General features: G+C 39.2%; 1 protein-coding gene across 5 annotated transcripts in view; it reads right to left on the reverse strand.

The window, feature by feature from the left end:
* Positions 1-26,769, reverse strand: part of LOC106881851 (protein ECT2) — a 132,733-nt gene that overhangs the window by 13,919 nt on the left and 92,045 nt on the right. For all 5 annotated transcript variants that reach the window (XR_016241345.1, XM_089350132.1, XM_089350133.1 and 2 more), the window contains 9 exons: positions 25,908-25,989; positions 24,237-24,315; positions 23,825-23,944; positions 22,824-22,965; positions 21,524-21,669; positions 18,413-18,489; positions 15,783-15,969; positions 14,602-14,694; positions 9,725-9,845 (listed from right to left, as the gene is read on the reverse strand). Coding sequence is in view for 4 of the 5 variants with exons in the window: in XM_089350132.1 (XP_089206258.1) it covers positions 9,725-9,845; positions 14,602-14,694; positions 15,783-15,969; positions 18,413-18,489; positions 21,524-21,669; positions 22,824-22,965; positions 23,825-23,944; positions 24,237-24,315; positions 25,908-25,989 (1,047 nt within the window). In the remaining variant the exon portion in view is untranslated. The remainder of the gene's footprint in view (positions 1-9,724; positions 9,846-14,601; positions 14,695-15,782; positions 15,970-18,412; positions 18,490-21,523; positions 21,670-22,823; positions 22,966-23,824; positions 23,945-24,236; positions 24,316-25,907; positions 25,990-26,769) is intronic.

The following is a 26,769-nucleotide window of genomic DNA, read 5'->3' on the forward strand; positions in this document are numbered from 1 at the left end:
TTAACCACAAGTTGTTGTTTTCTTCCTAATTCTACAAATTCTGTCCAAAGCTCTAATGAGTTTGTTAATTATTTATGGTCTGTGATATTTTCTTTGAGGTCAAAAATTAATTATTAACATCATGCTCATATGTATATATGCATGTGTATATCATATACATATATCTATCCATACACACACACCATCACCACTGCTGATGTTAAACTGTAGACCAAATGCCATCCAATTCCATTTCCATTACAGAGATAATAAGTGTATGAGGGTTGTACTGAAATTTATGCAAAAGTGGGCCTAATCTTTTTATTAACTAACAAAGATCCTTTCAATTCCACATTTTGTGAGAGTAAATCTCCCTCCATAGTAACTCTTCTTCCTGTTCTTCAGAAGCAACATGCCATCATTGTTGAGTTCTTGACAAAGAAGGGCTTCAGGTTGTCTGACATCCACAGAAGACCACAAGCTGTTAATGGAGATGACTTCACTGACAAGAATAAGGAGCATAGATGGATGGAAAAATTTACAGCATGGACCTCATGGAGGTAAAGTGGTTGAGTTCCTTTCGAGTGTTGGGCAGCATGGAGGCAATGACCAAGACCTTTGGCATTATGCCGTGCTTGAGAAGAAGACCCACCAAACCAAGCAAAATCGCAAACGTGACAGATACCAGTGTCATGGCAGATACACAAATTGGCACCCGTGCCAGTGACACGTATAAAGCACCCTGGTGTCACACAAATGGCATCTGTGCCAGTGGCATGTAAAAGCACCCATCACACTCTCGGAGTGGTTGGCATTAGGAGGGGCATCCAGCTGTAGAAACTCTGCCAGATCAGATTGGAGCCTGGTGCAGCAATCTGGTTCACCAGTCTTCAGTCAAATCAGCCAACCCATGCTAGCATGGAAAGCGGACATTAAATGATGATGATGCAACCACGTAGATGCATCTTTGGTAACAAAGATGTGTGTAGTAGTGATGATGGGGATAGGGATGGTGGTAGTGGAGATTACTTTGAACACCTGGGTTTTTGAGAAACAACATTTTCCCTTTTGAAATTGAACTTGGCAATTAATGGCAGTGAAGACAAAGGTGAATTCTTCTTCATGGCTGATATTCCTCACTAGAAAGAACTGTTTACCTCTTCGTATTCCAACTGCCTTGTGTGGTACCACCTTGACAACCGTTCGTTTGTTGCTATTCTCACCTCAGCCACCACTCCACACACACGCCTTAATTATAATCACCTCGACCATAACTGCAGAAAGCATCCAGCCTCACACATTCAAACATTAACTCCACACACACACACACACACACACACACACACACACGCCTTAATTAAAATCCTCTCGACCATAACGACCAGAACCATCCAGCCTCATTCGTTAACTGCAAACTCAATTGTAAAACCACCTCCATCATTATTATCATTTCAACCACATTTCAACTACAATTCACATTATCACAAAATGTAATTCCCATAAAAGTCAGCTGAAACCATTCAATGGTTCATATTCATTTTTAAACATATTTAAAATTTAATGTGAAATTATTTTGTTGTAAAAAAAAATAATAAATAGGGAGGAGAAGGTTTCATTTGTGTTGGAACAAAATGCTGATAGAATCTTGAGAAGGAAAAGCACAATCAATGAGGATGGGAGAAGGGGAGTGATAGACGAGGTGAGGGAACAATTCCGTTTAACCTCACATCTCATCTGTTCTGATCAAATTTGATAAGTTACGCCACCTCATACAATATTTGCCAGAAATGAAATTGGAAAACAAACAAACAAACAAGAAATAAAAGAGAGAAACAAAGAGAAAAAGAGAGAAGAAAAAACAGCCAGAAAACTTGATCAATTGCAAATTCTGTTAATTTGCAGTTATTTAGAGAAATACTAGTTATATTGATCTGAAAATGTTAGCAGCTGCAATGTGCGATGGAGGTTAAATGTGAAATATATTTCAACTGAATAACTGTTACACTAATCAACCTTTGGTCTCAGAATTCAAATGGTTATTATTATTATTATTATTATTATTATTACTAAGACTATGAGCTGGCAGAATCATTAGCACACCAGACAACATGGTAGTAGCTTAGCTGCTGCTTTTGGTAATTAGAGAATTTTCTTTGAAGAGATTCCGTTTCTCCATTTTGTTGCAAACAGAACCAAATTTCAGGCCTTGCATTTGTATTAAAAAAGAATGACTGAAACATCAGCAGACGAAATGCTGAGCAGTATTCCGTCTGTCTCCACATTCTGAGTTCAAATTGCGCCAAGGTCAACTTTGACTTTCATCCTTTCAGGGTCATTAAAATAAGGACCAGTCAGGTAATGGAAAATGGAAAATAATCGTTTCAACCCATCCAACATCAATCTCTCATGGGTGGGATACTGTACAACTGGTGCAGAAGTGTTTCGTCAGGTGATTTTATAAGGGGTCTCTCATGAAATAAACCCTTTTTTACTCAGTTTTAATACAGCATGTTGTTAGTGACTATAAGTTTAAGTTGTTGGGCAGGAATGGCGAGGAACAGATTCCGTTGCAATGTTACGGTTGACTACAGGCCTTTAGCATTCGTTCGCTGTCCGGCATAAACGTGTGCCTGTCCTTACTGCTTTCTGAGTGATGAACACACCACCATCCTAAGCACAACAACACAGGATATTGCTATCAAAGCTTCCCATTGACTTATATGTTGCACAATAAATTGTCCATTCAATCAACACCTGTAGACTTGCAATACCATTAATGCAATTAAAGGTGGACTGCACAAGAACATATAATTACGGACTGCTGTTCCAACAGATATGCATGAACAAACCAGTTGATTAGTACACACACGACATGCATGAAATCATCGCTGCATTAATATGGTTTTATGGTGTGTTGTTTCAATTGCTTAGTTTGACGAGATATGTCCCATGGAATACAACATCAGAATGTGTCTGTATGTCCAACTAAACTTGGATATAGGGATAGGTGAGTACGTACACATAAATGCGTACATGTATGTATGGAGTTATATACAAATATACACACATCTGTGAATATGTATTTAGGGGCTCTTACGTGTGTTTGTGTGTGTGGGGGGGGGGGGGGAGAGTGCCTATCTGTATACATAAATGTATGCAGAGGAATAGGTGTTAGCTTTGAAAGTTGCATTCCCTTGCGACGCTGACTACTTGATAAATTCTTATAAAGATTTTATCCTTATATTATATTATAAATAATTAGAATATATTCAGTGCTGAATATTATTCTGTAAAAGCACGTGTTGCAGAAGTGTAACTTGAAAAGCCCGCTTCTTTCACGGATATATAAGGATGAACAGGAGTCATTGTACTGTGTTGGGTACATCAGGGTATGTTGATTTTTGTTTATTCTTTATGTGTCTTGACCATACGTGCACTGATGAATAAAAGATGCAGCTTACTGCATAGTTTTGCTGTATTAATTATGAAACCAGTTAAGTTAAAAGTTTTTACCTCGCGATCGGTAAATATGTGCTTATTTTGGTAGTTTTGACTTATAAAGTCCCTCTAAGCGTGAGGCATATATATATATATATATATATATATATATATAGCCCCTGGGAGCTCCTCTATGCTGATGACCTTGCTCTAATTGCTGAGTCACTATCAGAACTAGAGGAGAAGTTTCAGGTGTGGAAGCAAGGATTAGAATCGAAGGGCATTAGAGTCAACCTAGCTAAAACCAAAGTCCTAATAAGTAGGAAGGCAGACAAACCACAAATCCCTTCAGGTAGATGGCCCTGCTCGATCTGTAGAAAAGGCGTAGGTAGAACTCCATAAGATGTACCCAGTGTAAGTTATGGACACATAAGAGGTGCAGCAATATCAAAGGCAGGTTAACTGGGAAGATAGTTTTTGTATGTGGCAGATGCTCAGGAGCAATAAACACTAAAAATGTGCAGAGAACAACTTCTACCACATTCCAAGGAGAAAAGCTAGACATAGTTGGTAGCTTCCGCTATCTGTGTGAACAAGTTAGTAGTGGGGGAGGGTGCACTGAAAGTGTAGCTGCTAGAATAAGAATAGCCTGGGCAAAGTTCAGAGAGCTCCTACCTCTGCTGGTGACAAAAGGACCCTCACTCAAAGTAAAAGGCAGACTGTATGATGCATGTGTACGAACAGCCATGCTACACTGCAGTGAAACATGGGCCGTGACTGCTGAGGACATGCGTAAGCTCGCAAGGAATGAAGCCAGTATGCTCCGATGGATGTGTAACGTCAGTGTTCATACTAGACAGAGTGTAAGTACCTTGAGAGAAAAGTTGGACCTAAGAAGCATTAGTTGTGGTGTGAAAAAGAGAGATGATTGTGCTGGTATGGTCATGTGGCGAGAATGGACGAGGATAGCTGTGTGAAAAAGTGCCACACCCTAGCGGTTGAGGGAACCTGTGGAAGAGGCAGACCCAGGAAGACTTGGGATGAGGTCGTGAAGCACGACCTTCAAACATTAGGCCTCACCAAGGCAATGACTAGTGACCGAGACCTTTGGAAATATGCTGTGCATGAGAAGACCCAGCAAACCAAATGAGACCATAACCCGTGAGACCTATGCCAGGGGTGTAACCAGCCCACTTATGTCTACCTTTCCTTCATTGGACACTAAACTCTGCTTGCGAATACCTGTTGAGGCAAGTGAAATCGAAATCGAACCAAGTTCGATCACTGGCATCCATGCTAGTGGAGCGCTGAGAGCACCATCCAAGCGTGATTGTCGCCAGAGCAGCTGAATGGCTTCTGTGCCGGTCGCACGTAAAAAGCACCATTCGAGCATGATTGTTACCATTCTCGCCTTATTGGCACTGGTGCTGGTGGCACATGAAAAACACCATCTGAGCATAGCCGTTGCCAGTACCGCCAGACTGGCACTCGTGCCAGTGGCACGTAAAAGCACCAACTACACTCTCGGAGTGGTTGGCATTAGGAAGGGCATCCAGCTATAGACAGATTGGAGCCTGGTGCAGCCATCTGGTTCACCAGTCCTCAGTCAAATCGTCCAACCTATGCCAGCATGGAAAGCAGATGTTAAACAATGATGATGATGATGATGACATATACATACATACCCGACCCTCGTCTTATTACCCATGATTACTACCCACTGTAGGCTCCCTCCTCTCTCTCTCTCCTCTCCATACCCTCAGACATCTACCATGAACGCCACTCCCAGCCACTTCAGCTTCTCTCACCATCACTCGCTTCAGTTACCTCTTCTCATCTCTAAACATCTCCCTTCACACTCTGTAAAATGGTTGGCATTAGGAAGGGTATCCAGCTGCAGAAACAATGCCAAAACAGACACTGGAACCTGATGCAGCTCCCTCGTCTTCCAGCTCCAGTCAAACCATCCAACCCATCCTGCTATGGAAGATGATTATTTTTTTTATATATATTGATGGAGTTGTAAGCTCAGTGAATTCTTCCTCAATCTAAAGAGGCACAGTCTCTGAACAGAATGCGTGTCATAGCTGAAGCTCAGTCAGTTCTTACCAAACAATGTAACCCACTGACAAATATAAGTGACCAAACTATTCAGAAATGACCACCAAAATATAGCAATCTTTAGATTTGGTTTGCAGAGGGGAAAAATATAACATTGTCAATAGTTCATTAAAATATCTAAATATAGCACAATGCCCATGTTTAGAAGTATAAAGGAGGGAAAACTGGATGTCAAAACCAAAGTAAGAGAAGAGATAAAAGCAAAACCTGTGGTGAAAAGTTGTTGAAATCTTCGGAGTTCGTATCTTTCTATGCACAACATTTATATTTGTGTTTGAAATATGAAGAGCAGAAATAATTCTTTCAGTGATTCTAGAACCAGGAGAAAGTAAATTAGTTCACAGCAAGTGTTCTAATGAGAGCAAATGAAAAATATCACAAATGATAGGTGAGGTATGAGGAAATGATAATAATAATAATAAAGTAATGGTACATGAACCAGGGGAAATCATGACATTTCTCCTATTATTATAATTATTATTATTATTATTTGTTGTTCTTGTTGTTTTGCTGCTGCTGCTGTTGTTTCTTTTTTTTTTTTCTTTTATTCCACCACAGAGCTTCTGTAATAAGGGTGGTTGAAAAACTGCCAGTCAAAAAGAAAAGCTTGGGTGGCTGCCAGAGGGTAGGTTTGTGAGGTGGCTACATTACCATGTTGTGTATGGATGCTTCAAGTGATTTTTTCCATTGATGGAAAACTAGTAATGGATCAGTTAGAGAAAGATTTGTTAGCAAGGAAACAAGAGCTGGGAAGTTGCCATCAACAGCAACTAGTGTCTACTGTGGTAGTTTTCAGTAGTACTTCACTGATATTCACTCACAGTTAAAGGCAGGCTTTCACCGAGGAGATTAACACAGACATGCCATTTGTTGTCGATACAGACAAGACAGCAATGTTTGTTTAGTTCTACAACATAGATATTAAATACATGTTATGATCTCTCTCTCTCTCTCTCTCTCTCTCTCTCTCTCTCTCTCTCTCCCTCCTTCTTTCTCTCTCTCTCTCTCCCTTCCTCCCTTCCTCATCAGGCTTTCATTCAAGCTAATTCCTTCTGTATCTCTTTAACACCTGAAGGACACATCTAGTATCACAATAGGCATTTCCTTCTCTAATATAAGCATCGTGTGTGTGTGCGTGTGCACATGCATGTGTGAGTGTGCACAAGCGCATATGCGAGTGTAAGTGTATGCAAACACATTTCTTCCAAGCTTAAATATAAACATGGTCTTCCCACACACATCCACTCAGACACACACACACTTTACCAACACCCAATACACACAGTAACATTTCCCTTTGAAACCTGAGTATATAACTGTCATAATAGCCTGAGATTGGTAACAAAACTGCATATATATATATATATATATATATATATATATATATATATATATATATATATATAGCTTCCTAACACATCATACTGCCCACCCGTATAATACACCATTATTCATAATCTCAACAACATTAAGCTACTTCCACTATACTATATATAACATATTAACATTAGGCCAAACACCCACCCACCCACACCCACACACACATTGTATAACAGATGATGATAATAAGCATTGTCGTGTGGTGAAGTTCACTTTTCAACCACATAGTTTTAGGTTCAATCCCACTGCACAGCACCTTGAGCAAGTGCCTTGAGTCAAGCAAAGCCTTTGAGTGGAACACGGAGACAGAAACTGAAAGACACCAACATATGCATGTGTGTGTGTGTGTGTGTGTGTGTGTGTGTGTGTGTGTGTGTGCATCTCCTTGCTTTGATTTCTAGTTGTAAATGAGTGTGACCCTCATACAAATGATGCCATTCACTCGCAGTTTCCCATAAAAACATGTTTGGTCATAGGAGAGCATGGAAAAGTGGACACAAAAACAATGATAATGATGGACAAAGGCTCAAATGCCCACTGTCTCATTCGTCCACACTGCTTTTACATCTGTTTTGCCATGCTAGTATGGGTTCGATGAATACTGAGACATTATTTTACAGTTGGATACTCTACCAGTTGCTAATCGTTACTTGTTTTGTAAGTAAGGAATACCTTATTCGAAACATCTTTGAAGGCACAAAGCCACTGACAGGAGAAACACCATCTCTGGCCAGTAGCCAAGAGATTTCTGGAGAAACACAAATGTACAGACACACATACACACAGATAGATATATAAGGTTCCTTTCAGTATCCATCTATCAAATCCATTCACAAGGTTTTGGTCAACTCAGGGTTATAGCTGAAGACACATGTCCAAGGTATTGTGCAGTGGAAATGACCCCAAAACCTTGTGGTTGGGAACAAGCTTCTTAACCACATGACCATGTCTGCATTTTTGTATATCAGACAAAAACCATCTTGCTCACCAACCTACACACTCACTTACACACATTCTAACCATTTTATATCCGCTTTCCATGTTGGCATGGATTAACAAAGTCATCATAGTCCAAGCAAGTTCTTTTCTGGAGTTACTGCTCTCCATGACAAGTCAGAAGACCACATATATAATCATCATCAACATCATCATCACCAAGTTAATGTCCAAGTTGCCTGTTGCCATGAGTTGTATCATTTGACAGGATCTAGCTGGTCTACATCATGTCCAAGTGTCTGCTTTGGCATGGTTCCTATTACTGGATGCCCTTCCTAATGCCAACCACTTTACAGAGTGTAGACTGGGTGCTTCTTTATGTGGCACCAGCACCAGTGAGGTCACCATGCAGCATGCAAGACTATGAAAGCCAAGTGGGGGGGGGGCTTGAAGAGGGTGGAACAGAGCAAGTTCTTGGAGAAGAGCCACATGGCTATTCTCATTGATGAGAGATTGAAAAATGAATCAATGGTAGGTGCAAAGAGATAAATATTGGCGATGCAGTGTCCAGGTGGCACCTTAAGGTATGAGGTCAGTAGAAGTGAGTGAGAAGAAGTCAGTAGAAGTAGAGAGTGATGACTGAGCTGATGAAAAGAAAGAGAGAGAGAGTATCAGGATAAAAATGATGGAGGGGGGGAGGCAGTAACAAGGGAGTAAATAGTGGAAAGGAGAGCATGATAGCTACATGGCTGAAGAAGAGCAACAAAGATAGGTGGTGGTAGAGAGGATGGTGAATGTCAATGAAGGGCAACATGGGAGGGGAGGGGGTGATGGAAAGGGGTTGACCATGTAGAGGAGAGATCAAATTGACATACTTTGTTATACAGACGTCATAATGGAATAGAGTGATGGATGAGTAGAGTGCTGGAAGGCAGGGTGGAATGCAGACAAAGCCAATCACATCTAACAGACAAACAGAACAGTGACTAGAAGAGAGGATGAGTAATGGATGTGAGAGAAACAAGGAGTGCAGTAAAGATGCAAGAGTCCGAAAAGTATCCATCACCATTTTAACAATGTTTGCATGAGTGGGTGGCATTTTCCTCAGCACGGGCATATGAAGTGGTTAAGAGCATGGACTACTAACCCCAAGATTCTGAGTTCGATTCCAGGCAGTGACCTGAATAATAATAACAATAACATTGAAAAATACCTTAGGAATGAGAACCCAGGTTTGAAATTTCTCCAAGGCACCTGATGAGGGCTGGAGGGTATATCAGCCGAAACGTGTTAACAACAAACAAGATGAGGACAAAAAATATCCGTCAAATGTAAATCATGCTAATTAAATCGGCTGAGGCAGCAGAAGTTGGCAATTTCTAGGAAGCCATTTCTAGGAAGCCTTTTGAAAACCCCCACCACATCCGACCTTCTTTGTCATTCTGATCCCACAACACCCACCGTGTATGGTGTACAGTGGTAAGGAGTCTTTACCAACTTCTTTTTCTGCATATCAGGCACATCCATTTTTCCAATGGTAGCAGAGTCTTGTCTTCTTAAACACATACTGGATATCAGACAATATCACACAAACATACAACGCCACAAACACAGACACTTCCAATGAATGTGAAAAATGAGGACCTTTAGTTTTCTAACTTTCAAGAAATAGCAACCAAATCTCCCTCAAATCACAGTCCCCCCCCCCTCCCACCAACCTTTCCAAAGTATGAGTGACAGAGCTGAATGTATTTGTACAAGAGATAGGATGATGGCTAGATTCAAACAACAAATACAATTTTTCCTCATAAAAATAATAAAGAAAGTATAACAACAAAAACAAGAAAAGAGCAAGAAATACTTTACTGACCTTTGTTAGTTGAACGAGAGAGATACTTGTTTAAGGTATTGGTGGTACCATCTGACTGGTAATCTGCCAATTTTTTCCCAATAATGGGTAAAGTCGAATATTTCGATGGGCTTTCTTCTTCCTGTATGGCATAAATAGAAGAGACGTGAGTGGCAAGTGGTGCGTATTATCTGTTATTTTACTTGTTTCAATCATTAGAAGACTATGGCCATGCTGGGGCACTGCATTGAAGAATTTCTAGTCCAGTACTTACCTTTTTTATTTATAAAGCCCAGAACTTACTCTATAATTGCTTTTTGTTGAATGACTAAATTACAGAGATGTAAACAAACCAACATCTGTTGTCAAGTAGTGATAGGGGACAAACACACACACACACACACACACACACACACACACACACACACATATATACATGATAGGCTTCTTCTAGTTTCCATGTACCAAATCCACTCACAAGGCTTTGGTCAACCCAAGGCTAAGATAGAAGATACTTGTCCAGGGGCCAAGAAGTGGGACTGAAACCAGAACCATGTGATTGGAAAACAAACTTCTTATCACACAGCCACACTTGTTCCTGGTAGGGAGCCTGTCGTTTACAGAGCAATACCCACAGTTCAAGGGGTCAATCTGCAGCAACAAGGTTATGTGTAAGGCTGTGTGGAGAAAATGATTCCATTAACATTTCAGGCAAGTCTTTCTTTAAAACTGAACCATCAAAACCGGTGACATATTTTCTTAATAAAACACAATAGTTTCACATTGCAAATGAGAAGCGCAATATTTCCTGCCCTTTGTAAGTGAAGTAAAATTTTTGCTAAAATCTCTCAAGATTACAACCTAATCAAGCAAGACACTGATGTAGCTCATTAACAAAAACAATCCTTTCGTACTAAAGGCACAAGGCCTGAAGTTCTGTGCGAGAGAGTTGACCAATTACATTGACCCCCCCCCCCAGTGCCCAACTGGCACTTATTTTATCAATCCTTAAAGGATGACCTCAGCAGGATTTGAACAAATTGCACAATGCATTTTCTCTGATGCTCTAACGCTTCTGCCAGTTTGTCACCTTAATAATAATGGTAATAAAGGTTTCAAATTTTGGCACAAAAACCAGCATGGGAGGGAGTTTAGTCAATTACATTGTTCCCCAGCACCTTAATTTTATCGATCTCTGAAAGGACAAAAGACAAAGATAGCTTCAACAATATTTGAACTAAGAATGTAAAGAGCCACAAGAAATGCCACAGAGCACTTTGCCCAACATCTTCATAATTCTTCCAGCTTGCCACATTATATTACAATAATAATAATAATAATAATAATAATAATAGTTTCTACAACAGGCACAAGGCCTGAAGTTTGTGGGGAGAGGGGTAAGTTGATCGCATCAACCCCAGTATTTGATTGGTACTTTATTGACCCCCGGGTGGATGACAGGGCAGAATTTAATAATAATAATAGTTAGAGAGCATACGATATGCTTCTACACTCTTGGATAACAAGAATCATGGAAATGTATGGAGCAGCAGGAAATATGAGAAGCGCCTTATATGGAACAGAATTGAAGTGACAGCAGGGAATCCGGTATTAGGAGAGGTATCTTCCAGGGGGACAGTGTGTGTGTGAAGCGTTGTGTGCATGTGTACTGTGTATTTGTGTGGTTGCATGTGTGGAAGTATGTGTGTGAAGTTATATTAGATATGTGTATGAGGCTATCAGACGTGTGTGTGTGCGTGCATAGTCTGCAAGTAGCATGTGTGTGTTCTTCTACCCTTCTTTAGATGTGTGAGTGTAAGAGGCAGTCAGACATACATGTGTGTGTGTTTATGCTTGTCCCTGTTTTCATCTGGTGAGCGAATGTGTGTGGGGCAGTTGGACAAAGTGTGTGTGAGTGTATGCTCTGTGTTTGTGTATATGTATGTGAGGAGATCTGACATACATTGCATGTTGTAGGTGAGTCAACCTGGATGGAGAAGTCAGGTGGAAGTGGGGTGACAAGGAAGGTAGGTCTGGCTTGATTAGATGCTCACTACTGTATGTGCGGAGGTGGAAGTGTGAATGCGGGTGTGGGTGGAGGAGGAGGAGGAATGTGTGCATGTATGGAATAGGAAGGAGTGTAGGTGTGTGTGGGTGCAATGGTGTGTTTGAAATGGGTGATAAGCAGAGCAGTGGAGGGGGTAGAAGAGGAGGAGGAGGAGGGGCAATGGAAGCTTAGAAGTGTTGTGGACATGGGTTTAGATGAAGAAAGGTGAACTGTGACCATGAGCAACTGTCGTCCCTCATCACCCCTTGACAACCAGTATTGGTTTGTTTATGTGACCCTTAGTGGTTCAGCAAAAGAAACAAAAGGGGTCAGTTTGTTCAATTCAACTATTTCAAGGCAGTGCTCCAGCATGGTCGCAATCCAATGGCTGAAACACGTAAAGGCTAATGGACACATCTCCATAGTCAAAGACATTCCTAAAGAAGAACCTTCTGTGAGGAAATATGAAAGGAATGATATTTCAGATGATGTAAAATAATGTGGTCCACTTGAGAATATCGAATTTTCCAATAAAATATGACATTTTTAGCAACAAAATAAAAAGGGAAAAAAAGTGAAATGTACTTTTAAAAAAAACGTGTGCAGTATGAAATATGAATAGATCTAAGAAAACAACCAATTGAAATCAAGTTAACAGTGAGAAAATAAAAACTAAATATTTACTTGTGACAAATATAAATTAACCATGAGCTGTGGTTGAGAAACAATCTCTAAGTTTACCTGGCACGTGCTACTTGTGGGGACTCATAGCATTTAGCCTGTTTCTAGCAATTTCTACAGGTTTTCCATTCCCTTATAACATGGCCAATGGCATGTTTTCACCACTGGGAATGCTGCAGGGGAAAAATATATTTTGAAAAATCTTGTTTTACACTTATTTCCATCTAATTTTTGTGTGGGTTCTGCAAAGTTGATGATATTTACAACATAGCTTCAATTGCTGTATTTATTTACATAAATGTTTCATTTATAATTTGATTTTCACTACTGTTGACATCAGAATTACAAATGTCTCTTATCTACAATAAAATTGCAAGATTTTCTTTTTGTACTTACTAAATATATATATATATATGTATATGTGTGTGGAGAGAGAGAGAGCGAGCTTAAAATTTGTGTTTTTGGAACTTGCCATTAATTTTGCAGCAACTGCTGTGTTATTTTCTAAAAAATGACCAGCTATAAAACGAAAAGTTTATTCCAAATAGTTAGAAGTAAAACTGTATTAGCCAAATGTTACCAATACCAATTCTAAAAATGATTCTTCTTTTATGAAATATCCATGACAACTTTTTATTCTGTTTTTTTTTTTTGTTTGTTTTTTTTTACTTGCTGAGTATAAAAGAAGGAAAAGAGCCCATGGCTGCTGCAGTCCCTCTGAGACTGGAGTGAATTGATGTTTAAATTAAGCTGCTTCAGGTCAACACATGCAAGAAAGACATCGACAAGAAGATCCCAGAAGGAGAGATGCTCAGGGGAAGAAGGGTTGGACATAGTGGACAGTGTGAGGAAAAGGGCGTGGGAGTGCAACAATGGTGAAGAGTGGTTTAAGATGCCTGAATAGTGAAGGTTCAAGACCAACCAGCTCCAAGGGACAGAAACCATTATAGTAGCAACTGAGAAAATTGCCCAACTCCATATCAGTGGGGAAGACAGAGACCTTAAATAATGATGGTGATGAGAAAAACAGAGGAAGTGACAGGATGCCTGTGGGTCAGAGGCAAGAGTATGGTCCCTCGGTGATGTGGTGCCACTCAACTGAGTGACCTTTCTCTGGGGGATGTCCAAGATGTCAGTGTGTGTGTGTGTGTGTGTGTAACAACAGCTCCATCTCAGAAATGGAAACAGTCTTCTATTGTGGGCCATTCTTGAGTTCTGTAGAGTTGTCAACTGCTGTCGGTAACTGAATTATCTTCTGGCTCTAAAGAGAAGGCTTAATCTTTAGGATGAAACTCTACCTGTGCTAACAATGTGATTTCATAAGAAGAGAATCTAAACGATAGTGAAACCCAGCACTTGGAGTGGTCGCGTAGACCCCGGCTGAGTGCCATTCATGAAGAGAGATGGTCATGGAGCAGTAGTGTTTCCTTGATATGAGCAATTTTATAGAAAGAAAAACTGAATCACAAGTTATCTCAAGATCAACAGCCTACAAGTTGGGACTTTTTCTTTCTTTTTTATACAGCCAGATCTGATGATCTGGCTGTAAAAATTCGATTTTTTCTTAAACTGTGGCCATGTTGGGGCACCACCTTGAAGGGATTTTTAGTCAAACAAATCAACCCCAGTTGTTCTTTTTTAAGTCTAGTATTTATTGTATCCATCTCTATTGCCGAACTGCTAATTTATTGCAACATAAATAAACCACCACCAGTTGTCAAGTGGTGGTCATGGGACACACACACACACACACACACACACACACATAACAGGCTTCCACAGTTTCCATCTACTAAATTCCCTCACAAGGTATTGGTTGATCTAGGGGCTACACTGCTTTTATTTTAATTGTGAAAATAATGAAGAATTTATTAAAATAACTTTGTCATTATTAATATGGTGTTTGGAACACAAATAAGCATGAAATTTTGACGGAAGATGTCAATTGACATTGCTTTAAAAGAGGACGTACTTATGTTAAACCAGCAGCAGTCCCAGGCAGGTTGATATTAAAAGGATTAAAGAAAGCAGGTTGGAGAAACACTCATCAGTTACCCAACGGTGAGACCTGTTTACAGCAATGAGTTGTACTTTCCCATAGATTGGTGGCTTCTTGTTGTGTGGATGAGGGAAGCCAAGTGAATCACAGAAGAGAGGACTAAATACTTACAGTGAGAGTGTAATCATCAAGACTAATTGAATCTGTGTCGTCTCCAACAGCCAAAGGAACTTCACTGATGTGACTCAGAGTAGAATCAATCTCCTTTAAAAGAAAACAATTTGAAAAATTACATAATCAATGAGGAAAGAAGACGTGGTTTTAATTTTTATGTAAAATGTCAATGAACAACACTGCTTGCATGATGGTGAGGTTTGTTTACAACCATCACATGATGTCTAGGCACCTACATACATATATATATATAACAGGAATTAATCTTCTCTCTTCGCTCCTTTGCACCACATGGACTCAACTCCCCTCCTCTCCTCATCTGACACCTACTTCCTCTCTTTATTCCTACCCACCTCTCCCCTCCTCTCTTGCTCTGACACCTACATCCTCTCTTCATCGATACCCCCTCCACCCACACACCCCACCTCCACCCCACTCCACACAAGCACTGACCACTTCCCAGCACCCACACCACACACCATCATCTGCACACCCACACACACGCACACAGCAAAGTCACTGGCCCCTATCCAAACACAAACACACATACCTTCTCACATACACACACATGAACCAGGTGGCTGCACCAGGCCCCAATCTGATTTGGCAGAGTTTCTACAGCTGGATTCCCTTCCTAACGCCAACCACTCTGAGAGTGTAGTGGGTGCTTTTACGTGCCACTGGCACGAAGGCCAGTCAGGCGGTACTGGCAACAGTCTCACTCGAAATGGTGTATTTTATGTGCCACCTGCACAGGAGCCAGTCCAGCAGCACTGGCAACGATCTAGCTCGAATATCTTTTCACGTGCCACTGGCACAAGTGCCAGGAAGGCGACATTGGTAACGATCACACTCAAATGGTGCTATGGCAACGATCACGCTTGGACGGTGCTCTTAGTGCTCCACTGGTACAGGTGCCATCACGATTTCGCTTTTGCTTGCCCCAACAGGTCTTCACAAGCCAAGTTTAGTGTTCAATGAAAGAGACGTTGGCATGGGTGCCAACACACACACACATATATACATATTCATACATACACATGACAAGCTTCTTTTCAATGTCTACCAAATCCACTCACAAGGCTTTGGTTGGCCTGGGACAACATGCTTGAGAAGAAAGCTTCTCAAGCACACATGTTCATATACATTGAAGGAGGAAGTAGATAGTTAAAGCTTACATTCAAACTTAGTGTACTGTTCGGTCGATGTGCAGAGTAACCATAGCTGCGACCCAGAGTGCTCACAGATGCTCCAAGACCCTCCTTCATAAAAGGACTCAAACCATTTGCTACACTCGACACGGCCCTTTTCAACTGAGCTGGCGTTTTGCTAAAAGAAAAGGCACGACCAACTTTTTTACGGATTCTGGAAAGAAATAGAAATATATTCGTGTTTATTAATGAGCAACAAAAAGGCAAACAAAAAACATATGCAATCTTCTTTATAATAATGAAAGGATTTAATTGCTTGAGCAAGTTCTATAAATATGCATAAAAACCAAGTAAAAGTGTGTCTGATTTAGTTTTGTGTTCTATCAACCTGCACACAACCATCCCCAGGTCACTTTCTTCCCTACTATGATAACAACAATAAACCAACCGTGGACAGGTGAGATGCTAATTTACAAGTTAAATAGCTGCAAACAGGTAAAATGATATGCAAATTACTTATTAATGCAGTATAATGCCTTTGGTAGTGTTTCAACTGATAGCATTTCTATCAGTCAGTCATTGTGACTTGAGCTGTTAAAGCATAAATACATTTGAAATGAAGACAAACTTCAGATTTTGAATGTATAAATGGTATTGTAGAAAAGGAAATGGTTTCTACACAAATACATCTTGAGATGAGTGAATACAGCTACACATCTATATATTCATTTTTGCCTTCATATTCATACATATATGGAAACACTCATCATTACACACACACACACACAAATATATATATATATATATATATATATATATATATATATATATCCATTTTCCATGCTCGTATAGATTAGATGGTTTGACAAGATCCAAGAGGTTATAGAACCATGTCTCATTATATGTGTGTGTGTGTGTGTTTATATATATATATATATATGTATATGTATATACACATGTTTGTGCTTGTCTTTATGTCAGGTTATATACAAAAAGACAATTTAACATTAAATTGAAAACCTAATAGTTTTTTAGTAGAGTAGATGTTTAAACTTTTACAAGAAAGAAGTTGGCAGTGACTTTGAAATTTTAACTTGCTCAACACGGAAGAAAGTGAGCAAACCCACTTCAAAGCCAGTGTCAACCTTTTCTTTGTAAAAGTCTATGTGCATGTATAGATGTATGTGTGTGTGTGTATACACACACACAAATATATATCACACATGCGTGTGTGTGTGTGCGCACACACACACACACACGCACACAAGTGTCATGATTATCATCATCATTTAGCGCCTGTCTGCCATGCTGGCATGGGTTGGACGGGTCGGCAGCAGCTGGCAAGCTCGACTATCTGCTTTGACATGGTTTCCATGGTTGGCTGCTCTTCCTAACACCAACCACATCAGAGTGTACTGGGTGCTTTTTACATGGTACCAGTACTAGGGAGATTATCAAGTATCTCACAAGACAAGACCCACTCCTCTAACCGAGGTGGGGGAGGGGCAGTAGTATTGAGGGAGGTGGTTTAATGCCAGGCGATGAGAGGTTAAAGAGTCTGATAACGGGTCAGGAACAGATGTGTTGTTGTAAGGGAGATACGTGGTTAGCTCAGGTTGAAAAGAAAGAGGACGGAAGTGAAGGTGTGTGAAGGTGCAAGTGACAGAATGACGAATGGAAAGTAGTTTGGTTGGGTTAGGGTTGGGGTTGGGTAAGATGAAGGAGAGTTGCACATGGACATCACAACAGACAAACAAAACTTCTTTTTTATTTATTTTTTATACATCTACATATTTATGCTTTTTATTTATCCATTACTTCAAAATGGTTCTAACAAGGGAATCTACAGCAACACAAACAGAAGCCGACAACACCCAGAAATCAGACATCTGGTGTGGGTAGAATAGTCAAACTAGCCGTGACTGCAATAGCCTGGCACCATATAATCTACAAGAACCAGATAATATTGATTCAAGATCTTACTTCCTTATATTGGATCATCTCATAAATGATGTGGGGTTTTTTTCAACTGCATGAACTAAAAGTCGGAGTGGGATGGGATAAACTACTTGCATCAACTTGGCTATAAAAGCAGGTAGTAATTTTACCTTGCTCTTATTCTTAGTGCAAGATTTTAAGAGTGCAGTTCGAGGATTGTTAACTGTTTCTATATCCTCTGAGATTCATCCAACTTTTACCAAAGATACACATGTTGCTCCCACCCAACCTTATATAATGCAGGGTAGCCATGTATCAGCTCTATCGCAAAAGACTTGCTCCTGTCCCTCTCAACACCTGGCATAAAACCACCTCTCTCGTCTTTTGTCTTGCTGACTTCACTAATACCAATGCCATGAAAAAGAACATGCAGTACACATTGTACTGTTGTTGGTCTTAGGCATAGAAACCATGCCAAAACAGGCACTAGGCTTCATGCAGTCCTCTCGTTCATTGGATCCTGTCAAATGATCAAACCCATACCAGCAAAGAAAGACATTAAATGGTACTGACGATACTGAGTGTGAAATACTCAGCTGAAAATCAGGGAAAATTGGATGAATTTGTTGCTGTGAAGTGAGAGCTGAGAGATGAGGTGGAGTGAGCCAAAAACTGAGGAGGAAAAAACTCAAGAAATTAATTCAAAAATGGTGCTGTACCGTAAAGCTCTACTCCGTGTCAAGTCTCTTGTGTCAACACTTAATGTCTGACCATCAACAGTGATGAAAAATTTCTCCTGAAAAAAACAAACAAACAATTTATCACAATGATGCAATATCAACATCACAAATTTAGGAAATTGGGGGTGAGGTGGGGGTTTACAGGGGGTTGCTAATGATTTTATAGGCTTCAGAGTGATGAAAGACATGACCAATCCCCAATGGGATTAGAAATTAAACCATATATTTCTAGATTAAATTATCAACTACACTATGGTTTCTGCCATTCCACAACACAAAACAAGGCAACGAGGGAGCCTTACTTAACATGGCCAGTCAAGCTGCATGAAATAACAATCAAATCTCCCTCATATGACCACCTGTTGGTATTAAAAAGGAGGATGGCACATTGCATGTTGTGGCACGAGACACACTACGTCTAAACGTATTGTTTAGATGATCATGGATAGAATACCTTTGATCTAGATCTGCTCAATTGTAAGACATAACAAATATGAGGTAAATAAAATGTGTAAAGTATTCCATGAGAAACTAAACAGTTGTGGTGTATATGTCTTTTATTTGTGTATATGTCTTTTATTTGTAGAAAAATTATTGAAACAAGTGGAGAACTTGAAACAATAACAGTTTATAATGGAACCTATAGAATGGTTGTTTATGATTTACAATAGAAAAGTAAAGATTTTCTTTGAGGAGAAACTAGTAAAAGACAAACCTGGGAATGCTTAGCAATGGATTAGATTTAAAACTTCAATTCAGATTAAGAAACACAAGTTTATTCTTTTTTTTTTTTCCTTTTTCTTCTTTGAATAATTAATAAACCAAATAAAAATTTAAGTAAATATCCAACTAAATAAATAGTAAAATTATAATTCAATATTGAGAAAACAAGAGCAAGATTTTATCAATTTTTTTCTTACATCAGTTTTTCTATCATGTTCCTTTGGTTCAAATGTGTTTTCAAATATAGATATTTGCATACCCATCCAACTACATCTTACAATAATTACCTCTAACTAGATCACATGATTAATGACCAGAGACAAACAAGAAGAATTATATTTGTCCTCCCCAGAATTATAATGGTTTGCATTCCTTCCAATAGACTTAGTAAACCTTTACATAAACCTTTCAGGTTTTATCTCAAGAGAAAGACCACAAAAAAAAAAAAACAACTTCAATATCAACCCCACTATGGCACAGTGCCACTCCTTTTTGTGTGCCAGTTTAATCTGTAAGGTTTAGCATCCCAAGATTTCACCATTTCTTCCTGTCTTTCTTTGGCACAATCAACATCCAGCACTTTCAACTAAGATTCATTCTACCTTCATATCACTTGTCTCACCTGTCTACATCATTATCAACCCCTGCACATTACTGTCTCAAGATGCAGGACTCATAACAGCCAATTACCCAACCTCCATGGCATGTAAATGACTGAGAACACAACATTATTCCCCCTGGATGGGAAGCCAGTCCATCACAAGGTTACTCATTTACAGCTGAGTGGACTGGGGCAATATGAATTGAAATGGTTTGCCCAAGAACACAATGTACTGCCTGATTTGGAAATAAGAACCCTAATCTTGCAATCATGAGTGCAATATCCTAACCACGAGGCCATGTGCCTTCACACCAGTGTACATGAAACAAGGAACTAAATACTCAACCACTCTATCAGCTCTGCAAGGTTTCCCCAACCAATCTCTATCTCTCTCTCTCTCTCTCTCTCTCTCTTCTCTGTAGCATCCCTGACCTTACATGTTCTCCCCCATTCTGTAAACACAGACCATCAGCTTCACACTTCCCAGGAAACAGCTGTAAATGCTTTATTTGAACTTCTTTTACCTCTTTCTTTTTCTTGATATCCCACTTCCACCTCAACCATCTCTAGTCCTAATTAGGCCACCCCATTAGCAGAAACCATTGACTTTATTTAACAGGTCATCTAAGCAGTTTCTAGATGTATTTCTCTATAATCTCACACTATCCTCATCCCTTGTCAGGCTACCAGAGATCACACTCTTCACTAATGATGACGAAAGCACAACAATGAAGTCTTTCCAAAATGTTAAGCAAGTCCCACATCCCTCTGCGATGGTTCTAGGACTTTACCATGTTGCACTTTGAAACCTTTCAATTCCAAACTATTCTTGCAAGTTTCAAACATAACCCACACCACTTTTAGCACTTCTTATTCTATTTCAGAACATTTACAAATTTATTTTATCAATATTACCAGCTACAGTTTGTGTGTCAGTGTTATAACAATGAAACCCCTAGACATGGACACTGGGACACACCCAGCATATCATCATCATTTAACATCTATTTTCCATGCTGACATGGATTGGATGGTTTGACAGGACCCAGCAAGTCACAGGGCTACACCAAGCTCCAGATAGGGGGAGAGAGTGTGTGTGTGTGGGGGGGTGTCTCTCTCCCCTTGACTTAACATCATGTGATTGTTGCAAATGAGTGTCCTGTCAGACAAGCAGTGCCATTCATTTCTGATATATTCTGTGCAAAACATGCCTGGCCATGAGGAAAATACTGGGAATAGGTGTGGATTGGCAATCGGAATAGCATCAGCCATAGAGAAGTTGTCTGAATAAACTTGGTCCAACCTAAGCAAGCATGAGAGAATGGACATTAAAATGATGATGATGATGATGATGATGATGATATTACACAGTCAATCAATTCAAATCAGCCAGAGATATATTATGCCATAGTGAATACACATCGTTCTTAGACAATCTAAATTTACCAAATTGTGAGAACTAAGAATTAGCAAATATTCTGGGGAATTCTCTCTGATAGACTAGCCTCCTCACCAGGAAGATTTATCTCTTGTACAAAAGCTGGATTTATTTCCCAGTCTTATAGATTCCTGAGTTTTGCAAAAGATTTAAACTTTTGATTCACTCTCAATCTGTTGTAAATGTAGATGATATTATTCAAGAACTCCATTTCAAACATTCCATTCAAAGTATGTCTTATGAAAAAAAGATAACATCAAGTTAATAGTATTCTCTTACTGCAAATCTGGTTTTATAGATTGAGACGAAATTGGATAATTTCACTTACATAGTCTGTACGGCATAAGGTATCAGCAATCGACCGACAAAGAAGCATCTGAAATTCACTCTTTGGAATATCACAGTCCATTTTAAAAGCATACCATTCATCTTTGTCTCCATTGTTACAGGTGAGACCAAAGGCATTTTGACAAGCTATGACAAAGAAAATACAACTTAATACTTTAAACAACAACCAAATTTATATCAATTGATAAATTAATTCTGTACATAAGCACATATTCAGTCCAACTATAAAATAATTTAGAGTTTACAAGGCCAAGTTAAAAATACAAAAAGAACACACCTGACAATCTGATAACAGTGACTTCAACCTAATGAAGCTGTCTGTTTTGGCATGGTTTCTACAGTTTGATGCCCTTCCTAACGCCAACCATTTTACAGAGTGTACTGGGTGCTTTAAACATGGCACCATATATATATATATATATATATATATATAGTGAACAGATGAGATCCAGAGATTCTCAGCATAAAAGACATTTAGTAGTGCTCAAAGAATTCAAACTGAGACTCTGATATCTTTATAAGGGATCAAGTTGAGCAGATATGGAGGCAGTTATGCAGATAAACAAATTAGATATATCAAATATAATAGTTTGGGTATGAAATACAAAATATGTTATATATATATTTACCTGAAAAACGAGAGAAAGTAAAAGGTGGAGACTTTCAGATGATGAGCTCTTAAATATAAATATATATTTATATTAATAGATCCAACTTACACAAATGACAGAGAAAAATTAAAGGGAAAGATGAAAGGTGTGATGAGTCTGACAGCTGTTTCTGGGAGTTGCCCTAACCCTAACACCTTTCATCTTTCCCTTTAATTTTTCTCTGTCATTTGTGTAAGTTGGATCTATTAATATAAATATATATTTATACTTAAAAACTCATCATCTGAAAGTCTCCACCTTTTACTTTCTCTTGTTTTTCAGGTATCCATATAGACATATTTTGTATTTCATACCCAAACTGTTATATTTAATATATCTAATGACAGCCAGCATTGGTTTGTTTACATCCTCGTAACTTATCAGCCCTGCAAAAGACTAATAGAAAAAGTGCCAGGCTTTAAAATTGCAGGGGTGGATCTCTTTAACTACAATCCTTTAAGGCAGTGTCCCACCATGGCAGCAGTCCAATGAGTGACACAAGATAAAAGATTAAATTTCATGAAATGGTCCCCTACCTAGCAGAACCTGAAAACTACTAAATCCAGAGCTGCAAATTCTACAGAAACAGAAGGCAAAAGAAGACTGTATATCTTGACAATTGGTACTTACTGTCTGTTTCTTTCATGTCCAACACAGCTTTTATAGAGTTTAATGGTAACAAAGCTAAATGTTTAAATGGTTTCTGTGGCGTTTTATGGCTGGAAGGACTTTTAGTAGCATTGTTCATCAACTTGAGTCGACGTTTGCAAATCTAAACAGAAAAAGAAAAACCAACAAATATTTTAGGTCTACAAAACTAGGGTGAATAACAGAATCTATTTTATCAGTTTCACCTGATACAGTAGGACCATGTTAAGTTTATGTATCTGTCATCCATTGTAGAATCTAGGTTAGTTTTTATGTAACCACTGTCCGTCACAGGAACCAGATTAGTAGCCCCTATCTATTGTAAGGGACCAGTTAGTTTGATCGGTGAAGTTCATTAACAGAAGTAATAGACATGGCAGTTTTCAGTGAAATAATTTCACATCTGCTTTTTTGAAAGAATCTCTTGAGAAATATTATTGAAATGAAAAAGGAGTTGTGGGATTATGGTTTAGTAAGTCTAACTCCAGAAGTTCAACCTCATCACTTGGTGATGTTGGAAGTACTGAATCATGTTGACCTTGTTAAAATTTGAACACTGCAATATAATAAGATATGAACTTGTTGGTAAGCAGTAGAAAAGCCAAAACAAGAACATAAATGTTTACAGTGACTGAGAAGTCAATGAGAAAACATTGTGAGTTTTGTTGGGGGTTTTTTTGTTACTTTTATCATGAGCTTTTTACAGTGAATTACAGCATTCTGTGATACCTTCTTGGAGTAGGTCATGCAGTTCTCATTTTGTGAATTTGAAATTGTCCACAGAATACATTTGCATAGATGTAGCAATAGTTTTTCTTTATGTGTTCTGCGTTAAATAAATGAAAAGATGAAACTAACGGAATCTTAAGCAAAAGTCAACAACACAAGAAAGGTCCGTACCAATGTAGTGGGAGGAGGGGGGTTAGCAATGAGAGGCAGGATGCTAGTAGTTTTAGTAAGAGAAACAAAACTAACATACTTACAGACAGGCTATCACTAAAGAGGAACAAAGTCAAAGATTCTCCTCTTGGAATGACAGAACCATATAATTCAATAGTGTCGACCTTCTTTAGGAAAGTCCGATGTGAAGAGAGCAGATAAGGCTGGCAAAGAAAAACATAAAATTAGTACAAAAAAAAATATAATAATTACTAAAAACACAAAATCTCTAAAAATCTTCATCAACCAATGAAATTGGCTGTAATTACAATCAGATGACATGCTAATTAACTTTATCAGATCCTCATGAACAAGTTCCATAGACCAATACGGTATAGCAGAACTGCTGGAAATTATCATCACTCGTTGATCTTTTAATATAAGCATATTTTCAAGATATTTAGCAACTTGGTTAATTAAACCAAACGAAGCCCAAGCAGTAAATTAGATACTTACAGGACAACACTCAATGTCATTAAATAAGTCAAACATTTCCACACGGTTTTCAGTCTTCTTCTTGTCTTCGTTAATGTATCTAGAAATGGAAATAGCCTTGAGATTAGTAATCAGCTGAAAAATACGAAAATACAAACCACACCAGATTTATTATAGCAGCTAATTAGTGACTCACTAAATTGAAATGTCAGCCTAATGAAGCAGTAATGAATAAAAGACCTTTCGTACAAAGGATTCTGAGAATGCGCTTTATACAGCATCAACATCATCAGTTTAACATTCACCTTTCCATTGCTTGCAGGAGTCAGAATTTATTGAGACATCTTCTACTATGGCTGGATACCTTTCCTGTTGCCAACCCTCATTCATTTCCAAATAAGGTAATATTGACCCATGCCAGAAATGCTTTTGCAGAATATTGGGAATGAATGGCATTACTGGGTACAAGAGTGACAATAGTTTACAACTACTACAAAACGTCAGGATAAGGAGACACACGCATATATACACATGTCTACACACACACACACACACACACACAGGTATATGCATAAGATACATACTCACACACTTAAACACATACAGTCATATACACACACACACACACACACACACACACACATATACTTATATCATCCTCATCGTTTCACGTCCTCCCCCTGCCATGCTGACATGGGAGGGAGGGTTTGACAGGAGCCAGCCAAGCAGGAGCCTGCACCAGACTGCACTGTGTCTGTTCTGGCATGGCTTTGTTTCTTTTCGTGGCTGGATGCCCATCTTAGCACCAAGCACTCTGCAGAGTGAGCTGGGTACGTTTCACGTGGCACCGGCACAGGGGAGGTCAGTTGTGGCAGGGTTTTTACAGCTGGATGCCCTTCCAAATGCCAACCACTTTACAGTGTGGACTCGATGCTTTTTAAGTGGCACCAGCACTGGCAGGGTCACCAAATGACATTGCAAGGCAAAGAGGCTTTGAGAGGGGAGGGGGCATTGGAGGAGGAGGGGATCTTGTGTCGGATGATGAAAGGTTTATAGTGAGAGAGAGAGAGACAGACAGACAGAAACAGGTGTCTTGCTGTAGAGAAGGTACATGGTTACCTGACCAGAGAGAGAGAAAGATCAGAAACAGGTGTGCTGCCGCAAAGGAAGCACGTGGTTACCCAACCTGAAGGAAATGCAGGGGAAGGTGAGAGAGAGTGGGGGGGAGACAGCAGGATAGAGATGTTATTTATTATGTTGTGAATGGTGCATTGGTATACAACATTGAATCTTCTGCATTGGGCTTGCAGCCAGCAATCTGATATGATGGACTGGCTCAGAAGGGGGACGATGTCATCTAGTGAGGTCAAGTTGCTCTACTGGTCACAACATGATCACAACCATAAGCCCTGGGTTTAAACTAAACATACAAATACACACACATATTCACATACATACGCATAACCCATACCAGCATTGACAATAGACATTAAATGATAACACACACACACACACACATATATATATACATGCAGTTAACTTGTACAAGATTCTCATCCACCAAATATAAACCTAAAGCTATGGTAAGAAGGGATCTGCCAAAAGAACTATGCAGTGGACTCAAAACTAGACCCTAATGGTTGTGAAGTAAAATCGCAACAGCCATTCTTACAGAAATCACCTAAAACTCACGTGAGAACTTCTTTCAATGCTTTGACAGCTTCGTCCAGCTTTTTGGAATCAGGATTGGTTTTTGGAGTTCGTTTGAGAATTTCTGATAAAAAAAAAATCATATAAATATAACTATGGTAATAATTATTGTTATTATTATTATTATTATTATTAAGGTGGTAAGTTAACATAATTGTTTGCACATCAAATAAACTGAAGCTCTCAAAATACTATCTCTGGTTATTTATGAAGAACCTGTTTCAATGGAACTCTGCAATATAGGATCCAAGTAGCATTGGCACCTTCAATGTTTTTCAACGATTCCATTGTTTTAGGCTTTCAATTAACAGTGTTGAACCCTTTCTTTTTGGATTTGGTAATTTCATTGAAGATACACCTTCACACCTTCTTTGGTATGTTTCCATTGTCTTGGAACCATTTTTCTATGCAACTCAGGCCTTTACCCACCTCCACTTCCACTACGGCCCCTTCTGTCTGCCTGCTTTCCTCTCTTCTTCTTCTTTTTCTCCTCCAAACAGTTCACCTACTAAAATCGAAGCAGATCTCACCAAGCCCCTTCTTTCTGATCTTCTGCTGGAATACACTTCAGGATTCCATCAACCTTTTGGGTCACATGTTTCACACCATCACAGTCACAACTCCCAAATGAACCAGTTGGCTCTCTGCTCTTGTTCTGATTATTTCCTTCTGTTTTACCATTAGGTCCCTTTGTTCCTCAGTCATATCCTCTACAATACAGGGTCCTGAACATCACATCGATTCCTTCCCATATTTATACTTGAATAAAGGTGGGAAAGGCTTCATCTCGCATTCTCTCAAAGCTACGAGAATTGAATAACGTGATTTGCTTATTTTTTTTAGC

Source organism: Octopus bimaculoides, chromosome 4 (assembly GCF_046866305.1).
Source record: "Octopus bimaculoides isolate indiv1 chromosome 4, ASM4686630v1, whole genome shotgun sequence".
Lineage (NCBI taxonomy): Eukaryota > Metazoa > Mollusca > Cephalopoda > Octopoda > Octopodidae > Octopus > Octopus bimaculoides.